The sequence below is a fragment of the Macrosteles quadrilineatus genome, unplaced genomic scaffold (assembly GCF_028750875.1).
Source record: "Macrosteles quadrilineatus isolate MER2022 unplaced genomic scaffold, UCM_ALF_1.0 Scaffold_4__1_contigs__length_99947679, whole genome shotgun sequence".
Taxonomy (NCBI): Eukaryota; Metazoa; Arthropoda; class Insecta; order Hemiptera; family Cicadellidae; genus Macrosteles; species Macrosteles quadrilineatus.
In genome coordinates, this window is record NW_026542597.1 from 22831485 (window position 1) to 22847049 (window position 15565).

Genomic DNA, 15565 nt, shown 5'->3' on the forward strand with positions numbered 1-15565 from the left:
TTACATTGCAGAATTTATGCGACCAACCCGAGATGCAATATATGTGTTTTATGATGGCCAGTATTACCTGCTGTAGAATTCATATGATTGTATCTTAGGTTGAAATTCTCTTCTGGTTTTGCGGACCGATGTTCGAAATTGAATATTTCTCTTATTACAGTATCACATATGACTACAGCAATAAGCTTTTGACTTTCTTACCACAATTTTGCATGCACATTCCTTTTATTGAATTTTGTTATATATTGCAAAGATGTTACGTTGAGTTGGCTTTTTACTGATCTACTAAAGAATTAGAACCCAAGAATGTAAACGATTTCGCAATGTTAAAACACGTTTACTAAAACATCTAACACATGCATTTCAAAACACTTATTTAGTTTTTGTCATATTTTATGGGTACACGTTGTTTGTTGGAAGATGTAGTGGGGAAATTAGCTGTTAGCTGGTTGGTCAGACTGGCACCACGTAGTTGATTGTCGAGGTGTCGTGGCGGGAGGTGGGGACAAGAGGTGTTGTGAGGTTGGTAACAGAACCTTGAACGATTGGTGGCAGTGGCAGTGATGCCAACGTAGCGTACCGGAAGCGCGCTAGTAATTGGCTTATTAGTACATCTCCACTCTCCATTCTCCACACCGCGTGCGCGTACTCGCGTAGTGCGGAGGAGATGGTTCTCAGGTGCCGAGGGGAGATTGTAGAGTAGAGGTTTACACATACACACACGCCGTGCGTGTTGCGCTGGTTACCAGAATAGCGTTGGGTTAGGTTGCGCAATGCCAGTTACTTCCACTTCGGTCTTGGGTCAAGTGGAGTGCCTTGATTTGGAGGTTTTGTTTTTACAACGGGTGTGATGTACGAAAACGCTTATAATTGCCAAATAAGGCATTTAAAGCAACTCTAAGCAATGAATGAAAAATTTGTTGAAATCAATATTAAGGGAAAATACATTCCCTGTAAATGTTGATTTTTGTTTTCATGTAGGCCTAATTCCTTCATTCCCGTTTATTTAGTCAATTTGCAGTGCGATAGCTCACGCATAACTAGAAATCGTTGTGGAAGGACAATTACTTTGTGTTTCCACGAATAAATTGGCTAGTGACAATTTATGGTGTTGGTAATTTTAAATTTCTAAATAATTTTGTTTAAATGCCAGTAAAGTAGCATACTTCTGCCCCCAGAACACTGACATTTCAATACCACTTTTTGGACTCTTGCAAAGTAAAATCTGTTTATGAAGTTTATGTGCAAACACATTTTGACCAACATTCGAGTTACAATCTTACAACAGTTACAATCTTATTGTGAGTTACAGTATAAGGGTGAAATTGGGTTCTCGAATTGATGAAAATCGTAAAAATACAGTACCGGTAAGCTGACTTGTACAGATTTAGATTGTAATATGTCTGCTTTAAGTCTACACTGACGCGACTAAATACTATGCATTTCTTAATCAATATCAATAATCAATGTATTGTGCACTCTGACGTAGACAAGGACGATTTTCTCAGAGCCAAGAGCCTTAGTAGCCTATGTATAACATGGTTTATTCCACTCCTGAGATAGCAAGGATGTCTGGGTCTGGGCACACCACACACCCACCTCTACAGGTCGGTGCGAAGGTCGTACAGATACCTGACCTTGCCCGTTTCAGAGACAATACTGGATCGCCTGAGTCTGTCCAGCGATAGGGTTTCAGTCAATGCGTGTTCAAAACTTTATTGTTCACACATTTTACATTACGTATTCATTCTGTTTTATAATTATCATCGTCAATTTGGTACAGTGGAACTTAGTCAATAAAGCCCTCGATAAAAAGTCACCATTGATAACAACTGCCGTTTTCAAATTCTCTTTAATATGTTGCTCATAATCTCATGATATCGCAAACCTCGATAAGAAGTCAAACTTGGTATAAAATCTTATTTGATAATCCCAATGAGAATCTTGTCAACGAGGTTCTACTACTGTATATTATTCAGTTACATTTAAGTGGACCGACATTTTGTGTCAAAAGTGGTAAAAAGGAACTGACGTTACCAATGTTTTGGTATTTGGTACGTTAGCTTGTGGTTCGTCATTATTCTACTGGAATGGCCATTGGAAATGTTTGTATTTAAAAGGGTGATACTTGCTTATTTTTAATTTTATGTTAATTATGAGTTATGTTGCTTGTAACAGGCGATTATAAGTTTTCGGTTAGATGACGGTTAAGTTCTTCTTGACAGGTCTTGATCCTGTCTAACTTCGACCATTCGTTTTTGCTACCTCTGTCTGAAGACATGTTAAATAGACCTACCATATTTTTGGTAGTAACTTTTAGTCTGTGTAAATTAAATTCACGAGGCCTAATGTCCCTTGAATATCCCCGCTATTTAACAAATTACATTTTCGAAGTATATGCCTTTAGGTGAAATTAAACGTAGTTTTATATACTTTGGGTTATCAAATGTGTACAACAATCTACTAGACAAGCAACATTAACGTGAGGCTCTCAGTGTTTATAGACAAATTAAATTAGTAAATTAGTTCAGGCATGTAAAGAGGTGGTCGGTTGTAGCTAGCCATTGCATAGCACCACAAGGATGTTATCTCCACAGGAGGGGGGGGGGGGTCTCGATCGTATATTTTGTGTAGGATCGGCATAAAACATTTACAGTTTACACAAGTGACGGAGCCAAGTTGAGTGACCGTGTTGTCTTATCTCATACGCTGATATCAGCCTCAGCCGGTTTACGTAACGTGTAACGCGACTCTTCCTCACTTCCTAGCATCCATCGCTATTGTATACCGTTGCCACACAGCACGCAGGCTCTATTAATAGGCGGTGCATAATGAATGGCAGTTTGCACTAACGATGATGGTTTGTGCTGCCAAGGACACTACGGAGGACGTGGTTGCTTCACTGCTGCTGATAGTGTGTGCAGAACTAAGATATTACGTTTACTAAACAATCCATCGCCATATTAAAATTGCCGCCAGTGTTTTAATCAAATTTATCGTAGTTGCTGTGAGCCACCAATATTGTGATGTAAATTACTTATTTCCAATCAATCTTTAGATCCTTTGTCCTGTAAAAGAAGGAATAAATATATAAAAATGAGTTTCATTTCTCTATGACTATTCAGATGGAAAAAGTACGTTCCGTTCTACTACACTGTATGGTAAAGCCATATACAAATAATTTATATGGACTGATGGTTGAAACCATTTTGGCCCTGTGTAGAAAGTGTAATCTAATCTAGTAAGTATTCCAAGATATTCGCAATAACATGTTCCATTTTCCTACTTGCCAAGCTGATAGTGAGTCACTTCGTATCAGTCAGTTTTTTGTGTGTACTTATCAGCTGGCTAAACCTGTGCATAATCCAATGTTATTGCATAATGATTTTTGCAAATGGTTGTAATTTTGTTTATGCTTGAAGACACCAGTCTGTTATTACATTATGCAGTAAGAGCTTTAATGCCGTACCTTCAGTAACGATGTATTTCGTTATGTTGATGAATATCTTAAAAAAAATATATTTCTTACATTCTGGTAATTAATGGGCACATAAAAAATATAAAACTGGCCAGGGACAATGGTCCAATAAGTAAATCTTTTTAACAAACTACTCATAAACGGTTTCAAGGTTACTTATTGGCCTACACCGGCTATACACAGTAGCTTCTAGCACGCTGCTAATGGTAGTTTATTCGAAGATAAGTTTGGTTATTTTACTACTGTAGTAAATTAATTAATTAATACTTACAAACATAATTAGGTCTTGTCAAGAAGGTCGTCAAAACTCATTGACAGTGTGATAAACTTTTTTGGTTTAGTTAGTTAGGTATTTGACTATGAAAAACAAGTTAACTTTGATAAAAACAATTATTCATCCAAAAAGACTTAGTTGAAAACATTTTTATTGGTAACCTATATTTTTATGTAATGTGGGAAAAAGGAAATTTTGTAAGTGACCTTGTTTGCTAACTTAACCAACCTAACATGACGTAACTGTCATAGCGTTCGTTTTATTAGAGATGATCCTCTTGAAAGGACCCACATAATCTCAAAAGTGTAACTCCGAAAGACAACTCGAGAAGTACACTCTAGATTTGTGCCTTCCTGACAGTGATAGCTATAGTAATAGTGAGTATATTGTTCCCTAACTTCAGGTATAGCTTTTCCCTAACTATTATTTCTCTGTTTCAGGTAAGCCGTAATGCTGACAGTGAAGGTGTTAAGGCAAGGCAGGCTGCAGGTTCAGGTAGCAGATAGCATGTGGGTGGCAGGAGAGGATCTTCTCACACACCCTGTACATATACATGTACTCAGGCATTAGGGGTCGCCAACTAGGGGATCAAAAATAATAAAATCATATAGGTAATCCTTTATTACCATAAAACTTAGCCCAAAAATTCACGGACATACAAAAAAGAAACCACAGCTAAAAGTCTTTCAAAATTATTCACGGAGACTATAAAACCCTCCCCTCAGTAAATAGTTCTTAAGTACCTAAAAAGTGCCTAACTTGGAATTTTCGGCCTTTAGACAGTCAGCAGTCAGGCAACCTATTGTGAGCTGTATAACACAGTGGTGAATATTTCTTTAAACAAGTAGTTCTGTTCATTGTGATAGGTAGATCCGGTCCTTAAAGGAGAAGTACATTTATTATGTTTCAAGTTAAACAGAAGTATATTTTTCATTAAGTACATTTTATAAGGGTTTATGCCATGATAAAGCTTAGTGAAAATGTTTTTTGGTATTCGCCAAGATATCTGATTATCTTAACCTTAATCTTGGTTCAATTAGTACATGCAAATTTAATATTTCTGTTTGTTTTCTTATATATTATCAGAATTCAAAAGAGTAATTAAAAAACCGGTTAGGATGTTGGCGATCCCATCAGTTATTGCAGATGATATTTTGTACAAACAAACATGCTAATCTATATTTTTGGGGGAACTTGGTGAAATGGTTGTAAATAAAGGAAACCTGCTTTAAAAAGGGTAAGGAGGTTTGAGCTTTTACTAAATGGGGAAGTGGTTTTACCATTGCTGACTAGGTATTGAGGAAGAATGGTTTGAAATGAAATTCTTAGGTTTTAAGGGTTACAAAGTAGGCTACACAGCTTTTTATCACACCACATTATTTTATTTTAAGAACCAGTATAAAACACTCTTAAGATAACTTAAAGATCTTAGGAATAGAAAATAATTAAAATCTCTAGATAAGTGGAAATTTTTGCCTCCCTAAGATTATTTCAACTATTTCTAGTTCTTCTCATATTATAATTTTACATATATTTAGTAATAATAAACCGATTATCATAACAATATTGAAATGGTATAATACAGTTACTAGTAACTGCTACTGCTTATGGAATACCCAAAATTGGCCATGTTTTTGTAAGAAATGTTTGTAATAAATAAACAAATATAACCTAAATTTGAATTCAGGTGTGGACTAGATAATTCTGCATAAATGCATTATGATAATTGAAATTTAGTTTATAATTAAACTAATTTTCAGTAAATACTTATTTTCAGCTGCTTTTAAGAAAGTAGCCCCAAATATATCGGATTTTATAGTTAGGTTATATTGTAGCATTGATAATAATAATGTACTTGATGCTTTCTTATATAATGACGCCCATACAAGATAAAGCATAAAGTACTTACAATTTTTAAGATAAAGTGTAAGTTTAAGTTATGCTAACTTGCTGATAACTAATACGAGTTCGTGGCCAATAGTTTACAGAGTTTAGATTGTAAATTGTTCCGCTCATATTTTAAGTGATGGAATGATGAAGGCTTTGAGGAATCTATTCTGGGCCACAATGACAAATCTATTTCTAGGCAAGATCTTAGTGTTCCATGAATCCCCCAATTTTATACTGCTTGACCAGCTTTTTAAATACAACACCTACTAAATGTCCAATATTAATCAACTCCACTAAAATAGTTTAGTTGTAGGGTTAAAGTTAAGTTTTATAATTTATCTTGGCTTTACCAATTAGCCTATTTGGAGAAAGTTACACCATAGATAAAAGGAGTTCTTTTAATCTATGGTTACACCAAACCGATAGCCTCACACTTTTATGGAAGATTTCATTTTTTTTCTTTTGGAAGGTTATTTTTTATACAAGTAATATATAGCCGGTTAGATAACATTCAAAAGTTCATCATTAGAATGAATATCAACCACCTCAACAAATCTAACTTTTTATATACGTTTTCATTTTGAACTTTAAACCCAACAAAACTTTGAGAAATAGTACTTACTAAACTTATGACACATACTTTTTAAGTTGAACAAAATTTTATGTTGCGTGTTGAAACAAATTAAGCAAAATCTTGTTTATCTGTGTAAAAACTTAAAAAAAACGTTAGACAGTTAATAACAAGTTAACATAATTTAGTAGAGAATTATAATTGCAGTGTACTAAACTGTCTGATAGAATTCAGAAGCTTCAATAGTATGAATATAAACCACTTACACAAGCCTAATTTTATCTTTACATTTTTTATTTTAACAATATTAACAAGTATTAACAATTCTCCACGGAAATTATAAATGCAGTGTAATACAAATACTGTACGTATACGTTAATTGTAAAATGCCAATGCCATTGCAGCCATTGAGGGTACTACCTTGTTGTACATCTTCAAGGATTTATCTTACGTTTTTCTATTGTTTCCTTGGCATTTGCTGAGTAAAGACAGTAAATAGGTCAACATTGATTGAAATTCAAGGATTGTTCTTATAGCTAAGTCGTCAAATCGTTAGATTATCTTGTCCTAAAAACCTAAGTAAATTGTGGATTTAAAATCGTTATATTATAATATTGCACGCTATACAACATATTTATCACGACACGGATATAAACAGAAAAAATTGCATCTAAGAGGTATATTTTAAACTATTTTGCACGAGCTCTTTTTTTAAACCTAAAATTGTTAAAAGTAATGAAAACTGAATCTGTTTTAACTTTATTTTTCAACAAAATTTTTTGCCATCACCTGTTTTATTAGCTGATTTACTGTTTAAAACAATAATGATGAGGACAGACAAATCATTACACAATTGCCGCTGATTAGCCCTTGGTTCTCTAAAAATATCTATCCTATCTTAGTGACTCGATATTTTGGCAACGATGTCGCTCAGAATTTTAGTTTTACCCCTGCTTTATTCATCTATCAGTCAATGATACCTTAGCCTAATAGTCCAGGGTCCAGCTATCGTATAGTGTAACATTTCTTTGGCGCTCATTCTGTGGAAAGGATGACAAATAACTAGTAACTACTCAAAATCGCTGTTTTGTTAACGAGATAAGTAAGTGTGGCCTTTGCATCTTACTTCACATCAATGTGCTTTCGCAACAAGATCTTTCCTTGGATATGAAAACTAACTGTTTTGTTTTAGTTTACTTCTTTCGTAAACCTACACAGAAAGGACCTCATAGCGACAACACATTAGCCAATAGGAATCACTAGGAAAGGGGGTTTCGAGCTATGTGATTTTTTTAGTTGCGACTATAATCATTTATGTTGCTCTCAATTATTGCGTGATAGGTTGGTTTATTAGAGTTTTTAGTCGTGTATGCTTGTACGAGTATTTCTCATATCGATTAGGAACTTTGTACAGCCAGTAGCAAAGTGAAATGAGTGTTGTTGGCAGACACAGACAGACAGTTGAGGCGAAGCAGACGATTGTCAGACGAGATCACAGATCAGCTGAGCTGGTAGTTGTCGGTCTGTGCAGTAGGGTGCGCGCGCATCGCCTCCCGCCAACCCGCCAGTCCGTACAACATGGCCGCCCTGTGCCCACTGTTGACGCCTGTGATGTGTGTATAGTGACACGACTCGTTGTTTTACCCAGCAGTTTGTGGTGTTTTCAGTGTTTCACAGCCAGTTTCAAGGTGTATATTTGTTTGTAGACGAGTGTTGTATGGTTAGCGCTAGTGGTGTTTCAGTTTCAGCGTCGTCTTGCCTCTGTGTATTGTATCGATCCCTGTCCCGGTGACCACCTACAGCACAGCACATTCCCAAAACATTGCCCTTATCGTCTCAAGTATTTTCCGAATACATTATTTTGGGTAGGGCCTATATTAAAAAAAAAAAAAATAGCGTAAATTAATACGGTGTCGATCGGTGAATTGTGTTTGTGTGTACCGCGTATATCAGTAAACAAAATAGTTGGTGGTGTTTGGAATGGATGTAACATGTTGTAACAAAATGTTTTACTAGCTTGTCTTGCTTGCTCACATATACACCAACTTAAACCTGTATAGCTAGATAAAACACACGTTTTGTTACTGATTGAAACATCGTATTTGGGCATTGACGATGCACCCACATTGTGCGGAACATAAGTAGTGACATTTGACAATTTGGAAAACAATGCATCATATGTAGTATTTTGTAATAGTGAGACGCTCGTTTATTGAATTTAAATAGTATCACTAAAAATGCTTGTTCGAATGACGTGATTAGTCACTTGGCACGTATTTTGAAATGTTGGATTGCCTATTACCAATTGGCACATTAGGGCAGTCATATGAAGGGTTGATAACGGGAGATAATTGTGCGGCCCCGCGCTGGTGACGAAACATCCGGTTGGCAGTGGAAGTGGAAGTATGCCGCTTGTGACGTTGCCGCGATCGATTGTGACGTCACGCACACAGCTACGTCCCGTCGGTGGATTTTTGACTGCCACAGTGCCACAGCCGTGAGAATCGCCAATCAATGTCTGGCTGACCCATATCCACCTGGCACGTGCATTTCTTCGCGCTTTTAACCCACTTTTACCTCGACATCACCTTGTTAAATCCGCCACACTCCCCTTCCGCTCTCCTCAATATTCCTCATTTTATGAATACAGTTGTCTAGAATGTACAATCGGTGTTGCAACTAGGTTATGGTTCATAATTTTGATTGTGTGTGCTTCAAGTATTGGCCACGCAAATATCATGTCCACAGGCGTTAGTCTGATCATCACTTGCTTTATCAATTTTGTTCTTTAAAATGTATTGTTTGTAACGACCACTTGTTGATAATTTCAGCAGTTTTGTTAAAATCTATTTCCTCACTTTGTCAAACCTCAAGGCACTGAGGTGTGTTTACCATTTGTATTTTTTTACAATTAATTAGAGTTGAATTATAAATGCAGGCTGCGATTTTGCCTATTTCTGCCAACATAGCTACTTTAAATGGGCGGAATTGATAATGCCAGCGCACTAGACACGTGACTCTACCTCGGGACATTGCGTGTTGTGTGGGTGGCAGCACTGGTCCCCCTCTACTCCCTCCCCCTACTCATTCATTCCCCTCCGCCCGTATCCGAGTGGCTGCTTTTGATTGTTATCTAATATTGCGTTATTCTTGTCACCTACATGTACACTTTTGGCGTATCTTCTGTTTAGAGTATTTTGGGGAAACTGAACTTTTGGCCGGACTGTTTGGCTATTCATATCGACTTCTGGTTTTGTCGACATTCAAATAATTTCAATTGGGATGAGATCACACTGTTAATTGTGCAATTAACTTTATGGAGTTGGATTATATTTTCGAAAATAAATTCCTATTGCGTCCTTGATCAGATAAGGATGCTAAAAAAATGACCTGCCAACTCGCAAGTGAATTTTTGCAACTCGGTATATCAATTTATTAATTTCGACGGAAGATTTGGTTTCGATGCATCTGCTCTGAATACACGTGTTTTCCTTTTCCCAAGTCCACAATACCACAGAGGCAAATATTATGATGTCGTAGTGAGGTTATGCTGAAGTGCGCGGTGGCCGTACGTTAGTGATATGAGCATCACTATAGTGACTATGGTGACCACGATAAACTAGTGATAGTGAAGTGATAATGGTGTCCAGGTATTCAGACAACACCCACTTCTTCCCGCCCCACCACTTCCGCATCGTCTTGAACCAGCCAAGTAAGTGGCGAGGGTAGGCATGCGACTGCATGGGTATGAGAATTAGAATGAGAATGCGCCGCCCGCTAGTATTCTGTATTGTCTATTGGTTGAACGTTGCGAATGAATGAATGGACTGGATTGACACTCCCCTTTGTATTTCTTCTTTACATTTGCAGGGTTCTTATTTTTGTCTCTTTAGGCCAATTTCGGAACAAATGATTCCCCTCAGGGCATAAGGATGGCGAGTCTGCTAGTTGGCCCAAATGTATAGTGTATGGTCACCGACTGATTACAGTTTCAAATCCTCTTCAAGTATGGTCATGCTCGTATATGTATGTACTAATTATATAATAGTTCAAATCCAATGCGTTGTTTGAGAATTAAATAATTGACCAACGCCCAATGCCATGGGGGCTACAGATTAAATAAGGGGTTTCATGATGCAGCTTATGATCAACTTATTTTCTTCTTACTTTGTTAGTATAGATTTTTTTGTCTGTTTTGGGATTGACTGTAATTTTCTTTGAAGTCGATGCATATTCAAAGATTTATATGCATAGTCACTTTCTTTATAGTACAGTATTTCTGTTGATTTTAGAGTAGAAATAATTACTGGACTCTTAGTTATGTATCAATAGAAATATAAACATATGTGTATACAAAAAAGATATGGAATCTTTGCACGATTAATAATTGTAATCAATCACAGTTAGTTGTTAAAATTTGTTATCACCTTTAAACTAGATAAAGTAGTAATAAATACTCAATTGCAATCACAAAATCAAAAATACACTCTTAATCAAACTTTATTGCTTGTAATTTGTCTCTTCAAAACCAAATAGCGTTTTTAATGGTCCACTACCCTTTAATTATTTATTGTTAACCTTATTAACAGTGGTTGATACTAGTCTTTGGGAACTATTCCATTATTGGGAATCGACGCACGAAGCAATTCCTTTTTAATGCTTTCCTTAAATGCTTTTTAATATAGTCCTATAATTAAGATATATGATTGAAGTTTTATCTGTACGTAAATATTTTATTATAGGAAGGACAATTTGTGGGAACGAAATATATATATATATCAATTATCTATATGAACAAGAAGCACTGCAAATCGTGGCCATTTGTGACAGTTTACGCCAAATATCGAAGATAGTTCATTCACATTTTATTATCGGGTACTGCAATGTTGTCCAAGGTGCCACTATTTACAGTGCACTCCCGTGGTGGGTTAGGTTTGTCCAGTCATAATAACAAGGTACTAAATTTGTAATATTTACCCTTTAAATACATGTAAAAGGGGTGCAAAAACTACACAAGTTCAATAAAAAATAATTACAAATTAAATAACAAAACTTCAATTAGTCGCAGCACACTAAAAATGTCTTGCACACGGACGGTCCCGTTTTAAAAACCTTGTTCAAACCATTGTAATCAAGTAAAGGGAAAATATCCGGAAAATGTCGTGTTTTGACCGTGTGCTCACGCTATCTCCGCGTTCCGCAACCTCCAAACCCTCCGAATTCTTGAGTGGCCCTTTTAATCCCGTCACTGCCTGCGTTGGTAGCTGTCATTGCATCCACGGCTGCGAATCCCCGTGGTTGGAAGATTTTGAAAATTTAACCCGTGGTTAGGTTAGGACGGAGTGTCTTAACGCAGTTAGTAACCGAGGATTATAGGGGTCACTCTGAAATTCGGAGGTGGCGGGACGCGGAGATAGCGGGAGGTAAACGTTTTGACTGCCAGCTCGTATGAGTGTTGATAGTCTTGCGGTCAGTCACACCGGCGAGGCCAATGATTATTGAGGCTAGTCTAATTGGTCTATTGACTGTAGTAGTACCGCAGACGTGGCCCATATCCGTATGTGGGACAGGGGCAGGTTAGGGGTAGAGTGGTGCAGCGGCGACGACGGGATCGATGCGTCGCGGCGCCTAGAGGGTGTTGGGGGGGAGGGGGAGGGGGTTGGGAGTGGCCTCTCGCTGTAATTGGTCTATATTGCCTCACACACACACACACACGTTGTGCGTTGATAATGTATTTGCCATGATTAAAGGATGCTCGATTAGACGCTGGTCGGGAGTCAAATATCGTTTACCAGTTTTGGTTTATCATTTCTGAGAATTGTGCGTAATTGCTACACTATCGTTGATGTTATCTTTGCCGGTCGAGTTTGCCTTTGACACTTTTACAACGAGCAAATTAGACTTTATCATTATCTAAAATATTTTGGATCGACAGTCTTCTGAAATAGTGAAGGTCATGTTTACTTGGCGTTCATGTTGTAGTTTTTAAATATTCGTGCTCTAATTTATTTTATGCTGTGTGTATGATCTTTCTTTTTCATTCCGATGTCGTCAATATAGTTGTTATTTAGGGTTTCATTTTACGGTATTTCCGTGAAGAAAATATATTCGTGAACCAATTCAACCACAAGGAGGGTTTGGAAACAATCGGTATTTATGTTTTCAACTTTACCTTCTCATAACTTTACACATTTTAAATCATTCAATTCAGTTAATAGCAAGTGCGAACTACAATATTATTCCGTGTTAAACTTACACACCCTGTGAGCTTGTTATTCACTGTTGAGTACCTATTTATTACCAAGCTATTCATTTGTATTACCCGGTATTCATAGCAAAACAATCGTACAGTGATATATGCGTATAAGGGGAAACGGTGGTATTTGACGAGGGTAATTACAACCCTCATTGCAACGCATAGTGTGTTGCTGTATACAGGAAAAAATTGTCATACGCCCTAAAAAATATCCATAGGAGCCGTTCTCTACTTCTCTTCTCCATTACCGATTATCTAATAAAATATACAATTTAGCATTGTTGTCTACACGGTTTGGCGTTATTGAGCATTATTATAGTGTGATAAAAACTGAAAATAAATTTCTATTAGTTACAACCCCATGTTTAAGATTGATGATGCAAGCACACGTATGAAAAAAATGTTCTTTTATTATTGATCATTACAGTTTGATCAACCTGTTTTTGATTAATGTCTTACAGTAATCTCATTTAAATTCTTAATTGCAAAAATTTCTCGGTATAGGTACGCATTAAAATCATTTTAATGCACACACCCTTTGAACTTGTGAAAACGCCATGTTTAGTATTATATTATCATTGACTATTGGATACTGCAGTTGAATAATAGTCAAAGGTATTATTCACAAATTGACAATAACACTAAACTAAAACAATACCACAGTGCTAAAATACATATCAGCTGATCGCGAGTGAACGAGTGAAGTAAATGAAGCAGGGTTGCCAACATATGAGCTTGTTTTGTCCCTACAGTGAATCTCTGAGCGTAATTTGGTTTGTGTTTAAAATGACACCTTGTAGGCCTCTTCTGTACTGTAGTGGGTGAGAACTGAGAAGGTGACCACAAAGTGTAGACTCAGACTGTAGACGGTACGGAGATGGTGAGATGGAGGCCTGTGTGTAGTGTGTAGCGAGTTGTTGCGTCAAGGTCGTCTATTCGGGCCGCCGCCAAGGTCATTGACTGGCACGCTTGAACACGGCCGTGTCACCGACACCGACACTAGCGCAGGTACCGTTCTACCTCCACCCCCATTCTGATCATACACGTTTACTGTTGTACAGAAAATGTTACACAATAGATAAACGCGTGTTGTAAGACTGTGGATAGTGACGTCGGTAATAGCTGTTTTAAGACAATGAAAGGTATTCTTTGTTAGACATTTATTTCGCAAAATCTATGCCAGGAAAGTCACTATTGACATTTTAGCCATGTGATGGTGATGTAAATGAGTTTAGGGTTGGTTATGCTAGGTTCTGGGTCAGTTTCTTAGCCAGAAGAGGGTCGTTCACTATTGAAATTTGACATTTAAAAGTGATAGTGATGTAAATATGGTTAGGTTTTGTTATGTTCAGTTGGATTGGGTTATTTGCAAGGAGATGCTCAGTGATGTAAATATGGTTAGGTTTTGTTATGTTCAGTTGGATTGGGTTATTTGCAAGGAGATGCTCAGTGATGTAAATATGGTTAGGTTTTGTTATGTTCAGTTGGATTGGGTTATTTGCAAGGAGATGCTCAGTGATGTAAATATGGTTAGGTTTTGTTATGTTCAGTTGGATTGGGTTATTTGCAAGGAGATGCTCAGTGATGTAAATATGGTTAGGTTTTGTTATGTTCAGTTGGATTGGGTTATTTGCAAGGAGATGCTCAGTGATGTAAATATGGTTAGGTTTTGTTATGTTCAGTTGGATTGGGTTATTTGCAAGGAGATGCTCAGTGATGTAAATATGGTTAGGTTTTGTTATGTTCAGTTGGATTGGGTTATTTTCAAGGAGATGCTCCTAACTATAAAATAATTGACATATGATGGTGATGTAAATTACGTTAGGTCTGGTTAGGTTGGGTTAGGACAGGTTCTTTGGAAGAAGTCACTATAGAAATTCACGCTAAGGTAGATTGTGAAGTATTCAGGTTCGTTTCCTTACGATTTGCAAGTATACTATTCGTTTCGTTATAAACACATTGACTAGTTCTCATTTAACACCTTCGTTTCCATAGGCCCTATTCTGGAAAAGACCCATTTCGTAAAATTATGTAGTAGGGTATTTACAGCTTAGCATGTCTCTAGTTTCGGCTATTTACGAATCATCTCCGGACGGTTAAGTACTAGATAAACCCCTCTAAAAAGTTGTATTTCATACGTTGGCATACTTTTATGTTGGTATTTTCAAAATGTAACATAGAGGGCATGATGTGATCTCGTAACGGATAGTGATGTTCAGTAACCTTTTTCAATGGTTGGGTACAGACTGACTTGAGTGAAACTGTATCTAACGAATTTATGAGACATGCTAGAGAGTTAGACGCTGTAAAGGGATATTGTCGTCTGCCATTACGTAAAAGGCACCATAAACTCCTCACACACACGGCACTGGATTAGTATTAAATAAGTGTGTTTTCCCTTCAAGAAAACCGACTAGTAGTTTACATTGGGTACTGGAGTATTTTCTTTGACGCTATTAAAGTCTGCAAATCGTATCACTTTGGTGATCGCCGGCTCTCTCGGTCTATAGTTTCGTCGCAGTGGGTCACCGAAGGCCGGAGGTGAAACTACCGAAGAAAGCGAGTTGACCGTTCCTAATGAAAATTTATTTGCGTCTGAAGGTCGACCGTGGGGAAGTACATTATCATTTTAATTTGCTTATACAATTTGGAAAAATCAAAGACAATTTAGCTGTTGTCACGTTGAACGTTACAAAACAAAGTGAAGCAATTTGTGTTGCACTTTTTTCTTGATTTAAATATAACATAATATTTTTTGTACATAAGATTTTATATTCAAAAGATGTTACGTCAAAATATTTTAGGAACGTAGTAGGTGTCATGTAACGGTAAACAAGTCTGTTTTATAGCCTATAAAAAAAACCTTTTCATTACTTTTCTTTAGTAATGTGTTATTGAAATTGTGCGCATTTTATCAAATGTGGATGTTTCTATTCTATATATCAATTATACTCCAAGATAAAGCTAATTTCCGGCGTATCGGGTGTGTGTGTGTGTGTGTGGTGGAATGCAGTGGTGACGTCACGGCCGCCATCGCATGTCGCGTGATTGTTCGCCAGTCTCGCGCTTGACCCTGCCCATCTTGGACCGAGTATC

The 15565-nt window shown here is 37.0% G+C and overlaps 1 protein-coding gene across 4 annotated transcripts in view; it reads left to right on the plus strand.

Annotated features, from left to right (window-relative positions):
- The window catches only part of LOC128991392 (eukaryotic translation initiation factor 4 gamma 1-like), a 106822-nt gene that overhangs the window by 19256 nt on the left and 72001 nt on the right, over positions 1 to 15565 (plus strand). Inside the window, exons 1-2 of one of the 4 annotated variants that reach the window (XM_054414218.1) lie at positions 7775 to 7901; positions 9754 to 9925. The exons of 2 other annotated variants lie outside the window; for them this stretch is intronic. In XM_054414218.1, the coding sequence (XP_054270193.1) occupies positions 9853 to 9925 (73 nt within the window). In that variant the 5' untranslated portion in view covers positions 7775 to 7901; positions 9754 to 9852. Of the gene's footprint in view, positions 1 to 7774; positions 7902 to 9753; positions 9926 to 15565 lie in introns of those variants that run through there. One more of the 4 variants, XM_054414217.1, reaches the window with a different exon arrangement.